Below are 20,583 nucleotides of genomic sequence, written 5' to 3'. Positions count from 1 at the left end.
AAAGACCAGCCTGTATGAGAAATTCTTTCTCCCCAGCCTCTTACACCCAAAAGTGAAATGTAAACCTCATACTTAGAAGACTTTTTAATTATGCCTTTGCATTCATTCATGTTCTCATTCCTGACCCCTCTATCTGTTTCCATTCCCATGTCCAACATGGATTTTAATCCCACTATAGGATTCTCCTCCTAACTTCCTGAGTATTCCTCCCTCACCTTCCTGCATGTTGCTGAAATGTCTCAAGCCCTGAGAATATCTCAAATATGGTGAGGGCTTTTCATTATGTAGAAAAGTAAGTACATGGAAATCCTGAAGCATGCGTTTCCTCCATTCTGTGCAGTACCATTTTTTGACAGTTCCAACCATCTTCAATCCTAGCCAATAATGTGAGTCATTTTGCTGGAGTGAGATAATTCTTCCATTCCTCATTTGTGTTTAAAGGGGTTGGGAAATATGTGGTGGAAAATTATTTGTGGTCATTTTGGCACCAGCTGCATGTCCTTGGTGGCCAGTTTTCTGAGTTGCGTATCTCACTTGCCCCAAGAGTATACTAAAGCACAGCAAGTAGGGTAGTAAAAGAACATTGAATAGAAGTAGTCTCATATTTGAGAAGTGTTAAGTTACATGACATATTAAATTTTATTTATTTTTATTCCAGGAACAAGTGAAATAGTATATCATTTCCTTTTTAAGAAGCCCTACCCTTGCTGCACTGCTGCTATAGTAAAACTAAAAGTACAGTGATAAGGAAGATGAAATTAACTGTTAGTTTACCAGACAAAGGAAATGTAATGTGCAGCAGTGTATTTGGGTTACTTTATCATGTTACATATAACACCCCATAATACATGTTATGAAGGACAATTAATAATAAAAAACTACTTTGAAAGTGACTTAGTATGGTTGCGAATTGGGTTGACAATAGGGGTGTGTGAAATGGGTATTATTTGATTCGGATTCGGCCCAAATAGGGGACAGTGATTCGATTCATTGATTTGGATCACCGTCCTCGATTCAATTTGGCCAAATCTGAATCTGAAGATTCAATGCTGATTTGGAGAATCAGTGATTTGGCCATAGACACAGCTTTAAATGTTTTTTTCTACATACCTCGAGGTACCAGGCATGGCTCCTGAATGCTGCGATGCTGGGACTCATGGAGCGCCCCACAGGAGTACGGAGGGCCTCCCTGCATGCTCGGCAGTGAACCCAGAAGTGGACCAGAAGCGCTTCCAGAAGGGTTCCCTGGGGAGCGCACAGGGGGTTCCCCTGTGCCCCACCAGCTTGGCGATTGGCCACAGGGGGACCCCGGGCGCCCCCCCCCCCCCCCCCCAAGACCCAGTAGGCTCCAGTTGCTGAGCTGTGGGGGTGCAGGGAGCAGCATGCTCAGCAGACCTGGAAGTGCTTCTGGTCCACTTCTGGGTTCACTGCCGAGCATGCAGGGAGGCCCTCCGTACTCCTGTGGGGCGCTCCATGAGTCCCAGCATCGCAGCATTCAGGAGCCATGCCTGGTACCTCGAGGTATGTAGAAAAAAACATTTAAAGCTGTGTCTATGTCTGAATCTCCAAATCTTTCCAAATCTCTCTAAATCGATTCGGAGAGATTAAAGGGTCTCCTGATTCATTTCAGATTTGGGGATTCAGCCACCAAATCAAGCCAAATCTCCACCAAATCGAATTGGGGACCGAAGCTTCACACAGCCCTAGTTGACAAACTACAAGTTAGAATTAATAGACTCACCAAAACTAATAGAGATGTGAATATAGAGGAATGAACCTGCTAAACGAGGTATAAATGGACCAAAGTGAGATTATTCAAAATAAACAAATATATCCTTTCACTGGGGGGAAAAAGCAGAGGTACAAATTGAGAAACAGCTGTCTACAAAGCAAAATTAAAATGTGGGAGAAGTATTGGGAACAAGAGTCCTTCATGTGTGCTAATCAGTATTGCCAGCAGGAAAACCTATGAGGACTAATTAGAATTTTTAACTAAATAGAAAGTTCTGAACACCTGTTAGAATTGCCATATTTACAGGCAAATGGAGTTTTCTGCTAGATGCATATCATTTTACAGTTAGTACCTGATTACAAAGACCTAGAGGAATTTTCTGTTATTGAGCTCCATATGATAACATGGTGAGGGGGAGTCTAAATTTTTTGAAGTGACTAATTATTTTGAAGGATGTTTTGGATACCCAGCCTGTTCTTAAAATAACTTGATTTGCAGAAAGTGAGTGTTCTCTATTTTCTCAAAGTTGAGCCTGTTTTTGTAGTATCTTAAACTGGGCATGCAAAAATCATATGCATCTCAAATCATTAGTCAGTTTTGAAATCTTGGACTATGGTAATAATGCTCAACCTCACCAGCCCCTGTGGGCTGGATCCTGTGCATGGGTTTGTCTCTGTAGGCTAGACCCACATGGCAGCTCAGCTCTTCAGCCCACATCTTGCCACAGAGAGACCGTGTCCTGGTATGATCTGGTGGACAGGGCCATGTCATCTGGACTGTGGGACTTCCCATGGGTCCAGAAGTTTGATAGTGGGCAGTGGTGGTGGTATTAATTGCTGTAGCTCTGGGAGCAATTCCTCTGCTGCCAAACTTCCAGACCCATGGGATGGATGTCATAGCTTTGCAGGCTGGAGATTGAAGACCACTGGTCTGTGGTAGCAGAGACCCTCTTTGTAGCTTTAGTAGATCCGTTCTTTGAATTCAGTGTGCATTCCTGGTTTGTGAGGGAAAGGATATGGAAAAATTATTTAAACAAACAAACAAACATGGTACAGGGATTACAGTGTATGTGAGCAGAAACTCAGTGAAATTGAGCTGCTTCCAGCAATATGCTTTTGTTAGCTGCTGCAGAAAATAGTGCCTAATCTGTGTATTGTTTGACTGTGTGTAAATTCCAAGAGGCCATGCTCTAGCAGGGAAAATTGTAATGAAGAAAAGCCTCACCACAGAGCGATCAGCCTTGCTTCAGATGTAGGGGCTGAACTGGGCAAGCTATGATCATAGAATTATAGGATTGGAAGGGACCTGAAGGGTCATCCAGTTGAACCATATGTACAGGTGCAGATGTGCTATCCCTAAACCACCGCAGACAAATGCTTATCCCACCTTGAAACCACCGCAGACAAATGCTTATCCCACCTTGAAACTTCCAGTAATAGATATTCCACAACTTTTCTGGGAAGCTTGTTCTATTGTTCTTGCAGTTAGAAAGTTTCTGAAACGTAATCGAAATCCACTTTGCTGCAGTTTAAGCTCCCTGCCTCATTTCCTGCCTTTGGGTGTAGGATGTCATTGACATTTCTAATGTCTGTGATCCTAAGACTTCCTCCCTTGGTTAGAACCATCATCTCATTCCTTTATTACTTCCTTTAAGAAAAAAAATCAATCGCGTATGTCTCAGCTTAATATTACCTAAGATATTGGCAGCAGCTGATATTGACTTAACTCGGCAACACTGAATCATAAATCTGAGTAAAACTAAAGAAAGCAAATTGTTTTGACAGATACTTCGCATAAATTCTGGTTTCAGTGTTTGGGATCCCAACCATGTTATGTTCTCCTTAATAAAGATTATGAAGGTGGTTAGTTTGGCCTGCCTGGCTGGATATTAATTGTGCCAACCGCTATAGCTAGGAGGTGATTGACAGTGATATTCATGGCAGCAAATGATTCAGTAACCCCTTCATTCATCCTGCACAGTGTAGCATCCTAATTAATTGCTTCTCTTCCACAAGCCTCCTACACAATTCAGGGATGAATGTTTCTATTGTCACCACTTATCTGTAGGGAAGGGGCTCACTTCAAATGTAGTTGTTTGGGGTGCTGAAGTAATTCTTAATAAGGACACAGTACATTCGGTGCATCTTGTACAGCCTAATGCATTTACTGTACCAGCTGAATGACCAGGACTGGCACAGCTGCTTCAGAGGAAGTTATTTGACTGTGTGGTGGTATATCCATGCTGTGTGAATACATGACTAAACACCACTTGAGCCTCATGGTTCTGTGACCATTGCAAGGAAGTTCAGCATTGCAACAGAGACAAGGTTTACCACTACAACTAGACGGTGATTCAGCTTTGATTATGGAACGAGGTTCTTGCAGCTTAGGCATCAAAGTCTTGCTGATTGGAAGTGGGAACCAAGTACCTAACTGTCCTATGATAGCTTTTTTTGTGTACACCCAACAAAGAAAAAATGACTTCAGGCTGATGGTAATAGCTTCAAGGTCTGAATAGTGAACTGAATATTTTATGGGGTGCATGTGTTCTGTTTGTTCAAGGTATAACTCAGATGTTGCCCCATATTTGACTCCTGTCTATGCCCATACATCTCTAGGTTAAACTAGTGGTACTTTAAATTTGAGCCAGATTATTTCTATACTAGAAAGTCTTGCTGCTGAACTTCTACCATTGCATATATTTGCTGTCACTAAGGCCTCATCTACACATTACACTTAAGATGTAACTAACTACTTAACCGCATCTTAAATTGTCCCCCAGCCATATGTTTAATTAATTAATGGCATGATTATGATAAAAGGAGGAATAAGACACAAAGTTATTCCACAGAACATTTGTAGTAATTGATCGCAATCCCAGGCTCTCCCTGCACTGGCAATAAGGTGTGGTGGGATCTAATTTGCAATCCCACAATCATGCCTCCTGCCATAAACATGTGGCATGGCAGGAAATGTGATTGGATCACACATCAGATCCCATTGTGCCTTTAGCTGCACATCTAAAGCACCAACACATATGGCTGTTTTTGCCAATATTGTGTGTCCTAACTGTAAAATATTGCATCGGCAGATGTGATGGATTGTGGGTGAGAGTCCTAGGTTTTAGATGCCATTGGCACCAGTGTTTTGTCAACAGTTGTCAGCTGAGAAACTCTTTTACCTGAATGATGCCACCTCCTTGAAAAGGCCTGAGTATTGCTGGTTTTCATCAAGTTTGTTTGTGAATGAATGTTTAACCTATGATGACAAAAAGGCTAGATTAGTTGGTCATTATGGGGTATGACCTGGTGGTGCTGATGTTCGCCATTAATTATATAGGTATCAGCTGTGGCTAAACTGGACACATTTCCTTAAACCTTAAATGCTAATCCAGTCAATCTGAGCAGCAATTCAGATTAGTTCATATAGAGCAGTTGTTTTGCATTGGGTCTGCTCTCACTTGAGGTGGGCTTGGTCAAATGGAATAACTTAAGTGGATGCACTTGAGCTAGCTTTTTCAGTGAAGACAAGTGTGTATAGTAACAGCTAGCTGAGAGGGAATAGACACCACCATCTCAGTTTTTCTTCAGAGTTTCTGATTTCAAAAAGAGGAAAACCCCTTAAAACTTCACTATCTTGACTTTGAAGAGAGCCTTTGTAATGTTATTAGTGCAGTGACGTCTTTTTGAGTTTGTAGAGCTTGAAATAATAGCCCTGCTGTATGCATTTCAATAAATTCTAAAACCAATCCCAAATGCAATATTTCCAGTATTGATGGTTAAATGTTTCACTGTATATCCCAACATGTAAAAAAGGAGAGGAAGGATCCTATGAGGATCTATGGAATATACTGAATGACCACTCTAGGTAAGGCTTTTAACAGTACATAGAAGCTTGAAGGTGTGCAGTTGTCTTTCTTTTTCCTGGAGTATAACTTGGCTTTCAGAAAGGTTGTTGTAAGTGTGCAGACTAAGGGAAAAGGAGGAGAAAAGTGTCAAGTGGAATAAAACAATTTGTGGAAGAAGGACAAGAAGCTATATAAAGTTGAAAGGGACAGGGTTTAGAAACACATTTGGATAATGATGGGCAATACAAAAATGTGATTTTTCTTTCCCCTCCTAACATATCGTTTCTAAGGGGAAAAATGAAGGCTGACATCTGCTTAGTTTTGATTGCTTAGTTAGAAAAAAACATTCAAGAGGGTGTTATGAATTTTTTGCCCTTTAAACCTATCGCAGTGCTGATAGGTACATTAAGCTACGAAAGAAGTTTGGAATTTTGCTAAGCACAAGCGTTCTCTGCAAAGTTGGACTGAGGAACAAGATATTTTTATAAGCCCATGTTACTACTTATTGAGTGAATGCTATAGAACTATTTATTTATTTTAGTTTTAGGTAAGTGATATTTCCTGAAAGTGTAAGTCTCTGCATGCAGCATTTGTTCAGTGTCTGTTGTAACTGTTTATTTTGTTTTATGCAGATACATGTGTCACACTACAATTATGGACCACGTTAAAGTCTTCAGGAAAAAAGATACTTTTTGAAGGGCAAATCTATATGTTGATTTCCCCAGTCAAGCCAGACAAACAATATTAACTATTGGAGAAGGTCTCCAAATTCCTTCTCACTGTATTGCTGTTTCAAGTTTTAACTAAAAGGTTTATGTTCAAGCAACTAAAATTGGTGCTTTCCTGCCTGCATTCTCATCCATCTCTTCTTAAACTTCTATTTAGGTAGCTGTTTACCAGTGTGGATGTTGCCTTTTAATGTCTTTGTGCCTTACTTCTTCATGTGTAAAATGGGGATAATGCTCCATTCTCTTAGCCTTCATCTTCACAGTTCAGGAAACCATGGGCTTAAAATGCTATAAAACTAATTTGTTGAAACTTTTCAAATTCGCTATCAAAGAAGGGTCCATTAACAACCCTGCTTTTTATATCTTCCTATGTAGGTTGCCCTATACATGAGTACAAAGACTTTTTTTAATGAAAACAGAAGAACTAGGAGTGGCACATGAAAGAAGGATAAAGATTAGTGAAGAAAATAATATTCAGCTTTTTTGCAGGATTTCATAACTCTTTTTAGTTTTTTTTAAGTGTTGCTGTGTGAATGTTGGAATTAATCCAATGTGCTTTTATTGACATATGTGCACAAATTATCAAGGGCACTAATATTTTTATTGCTGTTATAAAAACAGGAATGTTGAATGGAGGCTTTGTGTGGAACAGAGATTTCTTTATTTGAAAGAGTAAGAGTTTAGAGCTTATCTAATATACCTGCAGAGTACAGGAAAATGATCCTTCTTGGATCACATCAGTTGTAAACAGAAAATGTATAACAGTATACACACCTTACAACTCTAATTTTATAATTTAGTGATTGGGTAGATAAAGGCTTATTTATTTATTTATTTTTCATTTTAGTACAGCAAACCAGTGTCAGGCTCATGGAAAGGGTAAATAAGTAGCAACCATGCAAGTGCAGGAGGCTTCCAGGAAATGAAAGATCAACTGGAAGCAGCTGACTTCTGAATCACAGTTAAGGGACTACTTCCTTTAGTTGTTGACCTTATGAAATGCTCTGCACTGAAGTGATGGTTATTATGCTCATTTTGAAAGGATATATATACTGATTTATAAGCAGTTAGCATTTGACTTGCATTTCCTGATCTAAAAAAAATGGAGCATTGAAGTTGAAATAATATTTCACAAAATAGCTTGTTCATGGTAACATTCTCAAATTTTGAATAGATGCTTCTGTTCCATTTTAGTTCGCAAAGCAAAAAATAGTTTTCCATTTCTAACTCTAACTTACTTTTTTAATCCCAAAGAAAGCTTTAAACTTTTTTTTTTTTCCCAACCTGCTCAGCATTTCACCATTGCCTACAAGAAATAGCATTCCTACACACTGTATTTACTCAAATCTAAGATGAGGCTCCCTTCCCTCATTCAACATGCAGGGGGTGGGGGTGGAGCCTCATCTGGGATTCAATTACAAGGAGAGGGCTAAGTGGGCAGAATGCTGATGCAGCTCTGGGCCTGATCTGGACTCAAAATTGGCAGCCACAGCCACTGTCCTATCCTCACCACATGTCCCCCCTGCTCTGTCTGTCCTCCCATTTGACCCTTCCCCTCCCTTCGCTGCTTACCCTCAGTTTGGGCTCTGCCCTGGCTGGGGCCTGTGAACACATGCCAGGCAAGCCAGGTTCTGGAGGCAACAGCAGCAGTTGTGGGAGTAGCAGGTCTAGTACTGGTCCCAGCTCTGGCTTTGACCCCAATTGCAAGACTAGTTCCTGCAGGGTGCAGGCACCACAGAGACCAGGCAGCAGGGGGCACAGGTACTGGGGGAGCAGGTAGTGAGGAAGGAAGCCACCATGGGAAGGGTGCCAGGAGTGTACATGGCAGAGGGGGTAAGTGATGGGGGAGAGGGGTGAGGTGCAGGGGTCAGGGCACTCTGCTCCCTTATCACAATGTTGGGGCAAGAGGACAAAATGAAGATGAACCTTTAATTATTAAATTCTATACATGAAAAATTATAACCATTTTTAACAAATTCTGTCTACAGAATCTAATTATTGGAGGGTCATTCATCTTAAATTCAAAGTTGTCTTGCAACTGGATCAGTACAACATCTCCATTTTCCCATGTGAAATATAGAGTAGGAAGGAAATGAGGGTTTGGTATGGCAAAAATAGGAACAGTGCTTTGTAGGAGAAGTTGGAAGAGCCACCTGTGAATCATGGGCCTCTGCTCTTTCTAGAATTAATGAAAGTGAAGCTGCTTTGTATTTTGAGCTCAACCTTTTTTCAGGGGAAAATAATATATATAAACCTCCTTTCTTTTTTGTGTCTCTTGGACCTTCCTCCTTCTGCCCCATCCATCCTATCTTCATGGTCTTTATGGGCACCCACTCACATGACAGACCTCTGTTTCAACACATGCTATTTAGCATGCTCCAGCAACCTCTGCAGCTCATGTATTCAGCATCCTCAGGCTTCAAAATGCTGGCGGAGGCACTTTAACCAAGACTTGTCAAATGAACTTCAGTTAAAGCACCCCCACCACCATTTTGAAGCACAGGATGCTGAATATCTGTGACGCTGCAAATGTTTTAATTAAAGCGGCTCTTAGAGCTGCTCCAATTAAAGCATCGTCCATTTTGTAGCACGTGTATAGATGCCCTCTATCTTTGTTTTCATTACTTTAAGTTTTGCGTATTGTCCTCTTCTAACCAACAGAAGATAGCACAGTACAGGAAAAATACAGTGTCTGGTAAGAAACTTCCCCTCTGCACATACAGACTTTTCAGGGTGGTATATTTTCTGCCGGACAAAGATGAAGTGTTATGCTGGGCAAAACAATTTATGAGATTCCCATAAAATGGAGAAGGTTTCAAAGGTTAAGATGCAGCTATTAGTCATTTAAGTTCATAAAGCAACTATGAAGCTTAGTGGTCAAAATGGTTTGTGCAAAAAAGACAGGTCTGAGTCCAAGGTGATTGTCACTGTCACAGCCATGTAACTTTTATGGCGACACAATAGTTTCTGGTGATTGCCTGTATATTAACATAATTGTATGTGGCACTCTCTGACTCCTGATGCAAGGCATTTACCATCCAGTTACCTTAACTGCACCTGGAATGGGTTACGGTACTTTCCAGATAGTTTGTCTTTAATGCTATTTGCACACATGACAGTTTAAGTGCATTGAAACTTTTTAAGGGTTTAGTAGAGATTATGGCTGTAAAATTATTAATTCATTATAATCTGGAATTTCTGATGAACGTAGAAATTTGTCTTTAAAAATGGGCATGAGCTATCAGTAACCCCGTTTAATATTAAACCTGCCTGATTAGGAAGTGTTGCTTATATTCTGTTTCACTTTATTTGTGTCACAGGGCCTAGGTGAAACAGAAGGTAAGCAACACTTCCTAATCAGGCAGGTTTAATATTAAACGGGGTTACTGATAGCTCGTGCACATTTTTATGTGAATTTAAGAAAATGAAAGTTTAGGGTTGGTGTCAAGTGTCACTTTGAACTTGCTTTCTCAGGTCAGCAATCTTGGTTTCCGGCTTGTTGACAGGTGGCTTTGTAATGCTTTTGTTTTGCTTCACTTTAATTACAAAGGGCATTTCTGGTTGAATTAAGCTTCATGAAAATGAGACTTTCTGCAGCTTTGAAGAAAGGAAATGAAATTTTATAGGAAAATGCTGAGCATTAACATCTTTATTGCTTGTGAGAATTAAAATTGTGTGGTTTGATATTTAGTATTTTGTGTTACTGCTGCAGGACCTGAAACCTGGTGGGACACTACCCACGATTGGGCAATAGGCTGTATGGGCACAACAATGGGGAAAAGGGGTACGGGGAGGTGTTGCTCTCTGTATTAAGGAACGATACACATCCTCTATAATCACGCTGGGATCAGAAGAAGGGCAAATAGAGGTACTGTGGGTCAGAATACAAGGGGGTCAGGGGGAAAGGGACTTGGTAGTGGGGGTCTATTACAGACTGCCACACCAGGAGGATGAGCTAGACCTGGAGTTCTCAAGGCAGCTCTCAGAGGCCGTACGATCAAGGGACATGGTTGTTATGGGTGACCTAAACTACCCTGACGTCTGCTGGGAGGAGCAGTCAGCTAAATCTGACTGTTCACATAGATTCTTAACCTGTGTGCAGGACCTCCACCTAACGCAGGAGGTATATAGTCCCACTAAGGGAAATGCCGTACTGGACTTGGTGTTTGCTACAGGGGATGACCTGGTGGGAGATGTGCAGATACAAGGTAACCTAGGGTTTAGGGACCACCAATTGTTAGAATTCACTATCTGGCGAAAGGTGGGGAAGATAACCAGTAGGGCAGAAAGGCTAACTTCAATGAGCTGAGGAGGTTAGTAAGCGAAGCACTGAAGGACAAGAGCATTGGTGAGATGGGAGTCCAGGAAAGGTGCTCATTTCTCAAGGGAACAATCCTTTGGGTACAGAAGGGGACAATCCCATTGCACATAAGGGGGCAAAAGGGCCAAGAAACCCTCTTGGCTGAACAGGGAACTCCAGGAAAGCCTAGGGATGAAAAGAGGCATACAAACTGGAAGGAGGGGGTAGCCACCAAGGAGGAGTATAGATACTTGGCTTGCACTTGCAGGGGGTCAGTTAGAAAGGCAAAAGCAACAGTGGAACTCAGGGTGGCAACCCAGAGCCTGGGCCGGCTGCAGCCGGGAGGCTGCAAACAGCTGTTCCAGGCTCTGGCATCAGCTCCATGCTGGTGGGTGTAGCTCAGGTACACGGTTTAAAGCTCAACTGAGCCAAAACAAAATGTTTCAGTTCAGCTTGACAAAGCAATAGGATTTGATTTGGGTTGACACAACTTGAAAAGCAATATTTTACTTCAGCCTTTCAATAAACAGCTGGTCAAAACAAAAAAAAAAAGCCTGACTGATGTTAGGAGGGAGATGGCTAAATACAGGAGTAGGATTACATGCCATGATTGCTAGCTACAACAGGGAACTAGGTTTGATGGCCAAAGTGCAGCTGCCTCCAATAACAAAATTGGTAGAAAATTATTCTCACTTGACTTTAGTTTTCATGTCTGCTTTAGCTTTTTGACTGTTGTTTAAGACAAGTTTGTCCTGCCTTTATGAATTTGCTGTCTACAATGATTTTTCAAAGTTGCACAAAGAAGGCTCTGTGGTCAATGACTACGAAAGTGATAAAGTAGTAAGCTTAGACCTGGACATAGACCTTGTCACATGGTACCAGAGCACTCTGACTACGAGATTCCAGGGCTGGTCCCTATGTGCACACACATTTTGGCCAGAGTAAAGGGAGGTACTTCTATAAATCTACTGCTGGAGAGCTTGGGGCGGGGGGGAGGGAGTTATGGGGCAGTATCTGCACTAATCCATGGAAATCCTCAAAAAGGTGTGCTACAGCATGTGCTGCAAAAAAAAATTATACTTAATTAGGATCACATCTGGCTCGTGGAATTTCCCATGTGCCTGGGAATTTGGCAGTGGAGGAGCAGTGGCAATTAACACTGCCATCCCTCCTCCACTGCAAAATTTCCAAGCTGCACACTCTGGGATTGGGGCCCAGCTGCGCCAACCTTGTGTGCCAGGATTGTGCCCATGGACTTGATCATCTTGCAGACTGACCAGAAACTGCTCATCCAGCCTGAAGGGCCAGATGATTGGGCACTGCTAATATAAGTCTCTGTGTGCGCGCGTGGTCTGTTGGGATGCAAAAGTGAAGTGTGTCACCAATTTTAATCCAGAGAAGTAGTTGATATTCAGCCTCTCTGGAAAGCTGATTTGTAATTTAAATGATTAAATATTGACCTATATGTCTAGGCACACAGTCTCAAAATTGTCCCTACAATGATTTTATCAAAGTTGCTGTGAAGCGTGCACACAAAAAAAGCAAAATATTCCCATTGCTTTTGCTTGGACTGACAGCTTTCCAAATATCCTGATGTATAGAGGACAGAGTGTTACATGTGAAAGACTAGTTCAGCTCCACTAAAAGAAAGAGTTTGTTTAAAGGACAGTGGCAAAGCAAATCTCAGTTCTGAGAAAAATATGAACAAGCACGTAAAGGGTATGTCTGCCCTCCTGCTTTCTACAACCTGGAGGTGTTTCTTACAATGAAACTGTACCTTGTTGAGCTACCAAGAAAAAAAAGCAGGTTGGGTTAGAGTACAAATGTGTTAATTTATAACAGGGGTAGCCAATCTGTGGCATGTAACAGATTGAGCAGGGAGTAGAAAGCAGAGGAAGGGATCAGAGTGGCACTGGAGGTGGGCATAGTCTTAGTTTGTGGCGCGTCTGCTAAAAAGATTGACTTGCACTGGTTTATAAGATTCAGAAGAGGAGACTCCTTGCATAGCTTTGGGTTGTCTGTACAGGCAGTTCCTTCTGTCTCAGAGATGCAGAGAGATCAAATCAAGATGAGTCTCTCAAAGGGAAGGGCTACCTAGCTGGAGTGTAAATAATTTGTTTGCCTGCTGCTGCCATTAAATTGTTAGGCTGCTCCTGCAGTGGCTTTGCTATTTGGCCCAGATCAGAGTGCTAGATTGGATTTTCTAAATAGTTTCCATTCTCTTGTTAAATCAACTGCTGCCGGGTGCTGGATTTACCAGAAAACACTTGTGAATGTGGCATTTTAATAATCTTGCTTCCTTTTTCCTTTTGCACTGTATTGTATTAATTTTAAGCTCTTCTCCCTTGTTAAAGTTAAAAACATAGTTTTTGTAGCCCCTAATTGTAGATTTTAAGATAAAATGTAGCATTCTTTCTTTTTCAGATTATCTATCTAGACTTTTGGGCTCTGAGTGAGATGTAGATTAGTTACCATGTCACTTTTCTAATGGAAAAATTGTGTGTGTATACACACTCATATAAATGTGTATGTGTATGTATATGTATGTGTACTGGTGTGTGTATGTGTGTGTGTTTATACATACATTTATGATTGAAATGGATAGATGTAAAATAATACTACACAAATATGCTTTGCATGTGCATATATTAGATAGGTATATGTGTGTGTATCTTGACTCCGAATCTAGTGAATTAATTGCTAGATCTGTTTTCATCTATGCAAATTCCTTTGGAAAACATTCTCATTTCAGAATATTCTTTTATTACAGAAAGAAACCCTTCCTTTGCTATGATTCCTTTTTGATAGGCAATAAGCAGTCTTCTCCAACAGATGGCGCTTCACTGGTTTCTCTCCTCCTCTCCACTCCCCATGTCATTATTTATTTTTACGGAATCAGAAAATAAAATAAGATGCTTGTGGCTTGGCTCCAGTTGTGTAGGCCAAACCAGGAGACCTTGTGTCCCCTTACAGCTGTTTTGGATATTCATTTAATAGCCCAACTGAGGTTTATTCTTGGCTGAGAGCTCCTGAAAGAGTTAGACTGGTAGACTGGAGAGCAAAATTGCAGTATTCAGTTATCTCTAGTGATGTTCTAATGGAACATTTTTCTCATTGCTAAATGCCAGTTCAGGTTTCAGGTGAGAAGGATTAAAAAAACCACACACAAATATAATGTGGTGGAGTTGCATTGAGATAAAATGCACTTGAAGGTAAATGTTTGGAATCTATCATACATAATAGAAGAGAAAGAGAACAGGAAAAATATATAGCAGTTAACTTTTTTAAAAGTTTCCCAAAACTTTGTACAAAAAGTTCCTTATAAAATATGACTAAGCAATACTAGATACATTAGATATTTTTAATACATTCATGGTCGGTTATATTATAACACAGATATGTTTCAACTGTAGGCAGTAAAGCAAAAAAACAAGTGTATCTCTCACATTGATAAAAGCTTTTGGTCTGCTACCCACACAAGTGTTGCATTGTAATTTTCTACTTGGTTTTTCTTTTCAGTATCAGAATGCATTCCGCCTGTTAAGCTGAGAAAGAGACCTTCTTTGTGAGGTATGTGATGACATTGAGTTTGCATTTTGTTTTTAAGTATCTACTGATATTAAGGGGAAAAAAACCCAACCAAACAAACCTCACCCGATCTGTCTTTCCTCTCTCCTTGCTCTCACATGTGCCTTTCAGCCTTCTGCATAGTTGTTTACCAAAGCGTCAGCTGTGTTGATAAGCTGTTCATTTGTTATCGGTACAATATTATTTTTTTGGTTGCATGAGGCTGATGTATTCAGAATGAGTAGAAGTGATTTCTGTGATTTCTTGATTCTATTGCCCGCTGCAACTACTAGGCAGTTCTATCTTTCTGAAAGTTCAGTTTGCTTTACAATTCTATTTCAAGGTAAATTCATGGAATTAATTATTTCTTAATACCATAAGAAATGTGGAAGATGGGATTGAGTGCACACTTAACAATTTTGCAGATGACACCAAGTTAGGTGCAGATGTAGACACTAGAGGATAGGATTCAGAATGACTGTAATAAACTGGAGAAACGATACAAAAATCAATCAAATTAAATTTATCAAGGGCAAATGTAAAGTGCTGTATGTTGGACAGAAGACCTGCATGCACAAATATCAGGGATGGGCAATTATTTGGGCTGGAGGGCCCCCCACCAACAACAGCTCACCAAAACTCCATAAGTGGTAGATTACTAGACCGTCTGGGGGTGCCCAATGGAGCGGACAGGCAGGGTCTCTATGGAGACTGGCCCAGGACCCCCCATTGCCAGGGCATGCTCAGCTGGGTAGATAGGATAGGGCTGTGGGCAGGCAGGGAGTGGCATCCAGGGATGGGATGGGCAGACAGGGCTACGGCCAGAATTGTGGGGAGGAAGGGGAGGTGACAGTGTGGGGCTGGGGTCAGGGCAGAGCTGTGATCCACTCCTTGCACAACAGATCATGACTGACCTGACTTCGGAGGGGGCGTGGAATGCACGCCTGTGACCCAGCACCTGCTGGGCCTGCCCCAGCACGTGTGTGCGTGGACAGCCCCAGTACAATATGGCTGTGGAGCAGTGCAACCCAGCAGCATGGTGGAGCCTAATTTGGCCACAATCTATCAGGGCTGCCCCACACCACTCAGCTGCGGCAGGGACAGCAGGGGCTGGATCATGGATGTGCGCTGTGCCCTCTTCCTAGTTTGGACCGATCACTATTTGTTGTGAGGGGAGTAGATTGCAGCTCTGCCCTGGCCCTGCACAATTGCTGCCTGGTGATCCCAGCCCCACTTGCCTGTCCTGCTACCAGACTCTGCTCCCCACCCACTGCTGGCCTAATCCTATCTACCTGGCTGAGTGTTCCCTGCCCACAGAGGTCCTGAGCCAGTCTCCATGGACACCCTGCCCACCTGCTCTGTCTGGCACCCCAGGTTGGGTGCACAGTGGACAGACTGAGGTGCCTGGGCAGCAGGGCTGGGTCCAGTGGCAGTGGCAACAGTGGCAGTGGCAACTGGAAGCAGCCACCACCACCAGGGCTTCTGAGAAGTGAAGTCTAGCTGCTGAGCCACCCCAGGCCTACTGCGCCCCCGGGGGCAGTGGGACCAGCCGCATGTGCCATGGCCTGGGCTGCTTCTCACACCTGAGCCAGGCGAGGCTGAAGGACCTATTGCAGGCCATATAAAATATATGAGCCATATTTTGCCCACCCCAACAAATACAGTGACAAATACAGTAAGTAATGATAACATCAGCAAGTAATAATGATGCATCAGCAAAAATTAGTAATGAGAAGCTAGAAGAAGTAATACACTTTAAATACCTTGGAGCAACCATCACAGAAGTTGCTACATCAGAAAAAGCAGTACAAACAAAAATAGCTATTGCCATTGGACAACTAGCAAAGCTGAAGAAAATATTGAACTAGCAGCAACCTCACAATGAAAACAAAACCCCACCTATTATATACTATTGTCACTTCAGCAGCTCTGTAGCTATGAGACCTGAACGTTCACTAGGGCACTGGAAAAGCAAATTGAGACCTTTGAAATGTGGTGCTTCAGAAGACTTCTACACATACCCTACACTGCACACAGAACAAATAAATCTGTGAAAGATCAAATCAGACAGGAAGTCAGCAAATGTGAATCCTTACTCAAAATCGTAAGAAAAAAAATGCAGCGGTTTGGACATGTAACAAAAAGGCCCAGCACCCTTACCAACACTATCATGTAGGTTGCTGTGGATGGATGAAGAGGAGGAGGAAGACCTAGGACAAGCAGAAACATCAACATCAAAAACTGGACAGGATTAAAATTGACTGACTGTACAAGGGTTGCAAAAGACTGGGATGAATGGAAGAAAGTTATTGCTACATCAGAGGTTCCCCAGTGGTCCATGTGGTCTCGGGACTGTTTTGACTTGACTTGACAAATACAGACTGGGGAATGCTCAGTTAGGCTTCCATGATGGAAAACTATCATCTGGGGATTACAGTAGAGCATAAATTGAATATGAGCCAACAGTGTATTGGAAAAACCAACGAACCCAAAGCAATAGTATATTGGGTTATGTTAATGGTAAGTCGCTTGCAAAACAAGGAACACGTTCCTTCCAGTCTGTTTGGTACTGGTGTGGCCTCACCTGGAATATTGGGTCCAATTTTGGACCCTGAACTTCAAAAAAAGATGTGGAATAATTAGAGTCTATTTTAAGAATCTAAAAGAGTAGCACAAAGATTTAGAGGTCTGGGAAAGATGATCTACGAAGAAAGGAGAAAATAATTAGAAGTATTTAGTCTGGAGAGAGAGGGCAATTTAGTAAGTCTTCAAATGCCTGATGGGTGGTTGTAAAGAAGATACTATAGACTCTTCTCTGGCTGCAGTGAACAAAACTAGGATCAATGGTCTCAAACAGTTGCAATGGAAATTTAGGTTAAATATTAGGGGGAATTTTCTCACTCTGCTGGTGGTTAAGCATTGGAACAGGCTTTCCAGAGAAATGGTGGAATCTCCATCCTTGGAAATTTTTAAAGAGTGGTTTAGGCAAACATTTGACAGGGATGGTTTGTTAGGGTTAAGGTTAGTTAGAGCTGATCCTGTCTTGAGCATGGAGTTGAACTAGATAACCTCAGAGGTCCCTCGCAGCTCTGTTTTACTATGATTCTGTCAGATAGCTATACAAAAAGTAATCCTAAGTGTGTATAGCAAATCAAGTGGCATCAAATCTCAATGTTACTAGCTATCAACTTGTTTATACATATACAGTGTACTGCTAATGATAGCGGTGTGGTGAAAATGGTACAGTGCTTCTCACCGCCACAATATTCAAATGCTTAGAAATGGTTATGTCTTATGAATTAAATTATGTCATCATAAAGTACCCTTTTATTGGTATTAGGGCTTCTACTAATTTTTCCATTGTTATCTTTTTTTTTTAATCAGTACCTTATTGAAATAACTGAATCAGTACAAAAGCTTCAGACCTTATTGTTTTATTCTGCTGCCCACCACCATAGCATTGAGAAATCCATGCAGGATATCATGCAGTCATCTTTTTCAAAGTAAAAACTCTGCTGTGATAGTACTGCACTTTTTTATATATATATATATAAATATATAAAAACTATGGTATTACTATGGTATTACTTTAATTTTTAATTGGGGATTTATTCCTTTTGATACTAATTTCTCACAGAAGTATTAAAGTATAGTAGTACCTTGAAGCAGAAAATAATACTCTGTGGGGGAAAAAAAGTTTCATAAATACCATTCTGATGATTCAAATCCATTTACAGGTACATATTACAGGTAATTTTGAAGGATGTCTATCTTAAAAATATGTGCCAGCGATACCAGTTTACTTGATTGTAAACTGCTGGGTTGAGGTGAGAGGAAAAATTAAAAAGGAAGTGGAGTTGTTGTTAATTGTTATTAGGGAGTAACTTGTTTAACACTGTTTTCCTAGTGTCTTTTCTGTGGGACAATGTTTTTGAGATTTTTTTTTTTATAATAATTTGTTTCCCTAGACCATTACACATTTAGTTTAAAGGAAAGCAAATATTTTCCCTAAAATTGTTTTTGACACACTTGGGTTTAAAATGTTGAATGTTATTAGTGTATAATTTTAGCATGTTGGGCTTAAAAGGAATGTAATTTGAGTAATGAAGAGCATTTTTTTTTATTTTTTTGTTACTATTATATAGTTTGGTTTGATTTCCTGGGGTGGCTTAGCCCAAGAATTGAAAGGGGTTTTAAGTATGTATGTATCATGACAATTTCCATAGTATTCTTCATTTAATTTCAAAGGAGTATAGAAGATGCATTTAAAAAAAAAAGTATTTATAATAGTCTATGTAACTAAAAAAAATGCTGCTTTTTTCTGATAACATGAAAATCTACTTTGTGAGCTATTGTAAATGAGTGTAAACAGCACTGCATTCTAGTTTAAATTTTAATTGCAGTCTGTATGCCTTGCTCCATATATTTATCGTAAGTCTTAATATATGATTTGATTTTTACTGAAGATATTTGTTTCCTTCCCTCATTTTATAAAGTAAAGGCTATAAATAGAAACAAAATACTGGAGATTTTTTAAGAAATCAAAGATTGATGTAGTTGTCAATAAACATATACTATTCCTGTTAAATAAGGTAATCTGTATCGGAGGAATGGGATGTTTATACTCAATCTTAAGAATTTAAAAAATTCTGGAAACAGTTAATTTGCCTCCTTCTAGATTTAAAAAAAACAGTAGTTCCTTGAAAATACAACTGTGAAGTTTAACATGTAAACACACAAATCATGAAATGGTGAGACCAGTGCAATTAATGAACCATTAAAAATTTTAAAAGCTTATTATAAATGATGAATAAAAGACAACTGGTGGATATATTTTAGTTAAGCTTTTCATTCAGTCACTCAAAGGAAACTAAATACAGGGTGAATGGTAAAGGGATGTCAAACTGAAGAAGAACTAAGGGATGCGGGGGGGAGGATGAGGGGTATAAGAATAAATGAGCAATTCTCCATGTAGAAAGATGTTAGTAGTAGCACAACCAAGGGATCAGGACTAGATGCCATGGTATTTAGTATATTTATTGATCTAAAAGGAGGGGTGCATTGTGAGTTGGCAAATTTTGCTGAGATAACAGAATGTTTTAATTTAGCCAAGTACAGGGAAGTAGTAAATTATCCATTCTTTAGGGGGGAAAAACGAGAGAGTTGGAAGAAACCTCCAGGGACCGATCCCCTGAACAAACGTGCAAGATGCTCCATTTCTAAACTTCTGTTTCTCAGACAAATGCTTATACAGCCTTTTCTTGAACACCTCCTATGAATAAGATTCCACAACTTCCCTGGGCAAATTCTTTACTGTCAGAGTAGTAGCACATTGAAAATTAGGTTTTCCCTCCTCCCCTTCCTCCATCCCACCCTGAAATTTTTTCTCTGACATTTTGCAAAAGTTTAAACCCATTATATTGTATCCTGCTCTCTGAAGCAAGGGAAAGTATTTGGTCTACATCTTCTTTATGTCAAACCTTTCAAATATTTGAAAACTGTTATTTCCTCTACATCTCCTTTTCTCTAAGCTAAAAATACTTAGTTCCTTCAAATTTCCCTGTAGATGACATGTACCACATGTCTCAAGTGGGAGAGAGATGAATTTAAAAGATGAGAGAAAACAGCATTGAGTGATATGACAAAAAGCTATAGAGAATAAGACACTACTTCATATTTTAGTTGTTCATGTAAAGTGGAATGTTCTCTGTGTTTAAGTTTGGCAACCATGACTCGGATCAGTACTGTTAGATACTTGATTTGCCTAGAATATTATCTACTTCAGTCTTATGGCTATTTCCCAAATATCAAGGTGTTTTTTTTTTACTTTCCTCTTATATCCATCCATCCATTGAATGCTTTTTTTCCCAAAATTAATGTAAATCTTCCATGTACATATGGAGGAATACCTCACTTTAATATTGTGGACAAAGAAATTTCATTGTTTACAAGCTCATGAAATGTAGCCTTTTTTTTTTTTAACACACAGTGGATTCTTCTGGGGTACCAAACTGTTTACATTTAAACTTTAAGAATGTTTTATCTAATCTTAGACTGTTTGCTCCTGTGGACAGGAGCCATCCTTTATTCTACTCTTGTATGGCATGGAGCATTGTAGGCTTCTAATCTATTGTAGGAGCACCCCTAGAACCTACTGTAACTATTACAATAATTTTAAATTGTGCTTGGTGCTTCCTTCTTAACTTTCAGATGTGTACCATATTTTTCTAATTGTTTCTACTTCCATACCCAGCCTATGTGTATAATTCCATCGTATAAACTTAACATATTTATTTTTCCTCCAGATTTTCCCTTAGTGAGTGAAGACTAGAATGAATGGACATATTTCAAATACCCCTCCTGGTGGATATGGAAATTACTCGTCTCAAATCAAGTAAGTTTTTTCCTT

At 40.3% G+C, this 20,583-nt stretch overlaps 1 protein-coding gene across 14 annotated transcripts in view; it reads left to right on the top strand.

Annotated features, from left to right (window-relative positions):
• Positions 1-20,583, top strand: part of EPS8 (epidermal growth factor receptor pathway substrate 8) — a 147,359-nt gene that overhangs the window by 38,912 nt on the left and 87,864 nt on the right. For 12 of the 14 annotated variants that reach the window (XM_025212530.1, XM_025212531.1, XM_025212520.1 and 9 more), the window contains 2 exons: positions 14,127-14,177; positions 20,480-20,568. In XM_025212530.1, the coding sequence (XP_025068315.1) occupies positions 20,507-20,568 (62 nt within the window). In that variant the 5' untranslated portion in view covers positions 14,127-14,177; positions 20,480-20,506. Of the gene's footprint in view, positions 1-178; positions 293-14,126; positions 14,178-20,479; positions 20,569-20,583 lie in introns of all 14 variants that reach the window. The other 2 variants (XM_025212523.1, XM_025212524.1) reach the window with 1 other exon arrangement.

The sequence above is a fragment of the Alligator sinensis genome, unplaced genomic scaffold (assembly GCF_000455745.1).
Source record: "Alligator sinensis unplaced genomic scaffold, ASM45574v1 scaffold498_1, whole genome shotgun sequence".
Lineage (NCBI taxonomy): Eukaryota > Metazoa > Chordata > Crocodylia > Alligatoridae > Alligator > Alligator sinensis.
The sequence above is the reverse complement of the archived record's forward strand: the minus strand, read 5'-3'. Positions and strand labels throughout refer to the sequence as shown.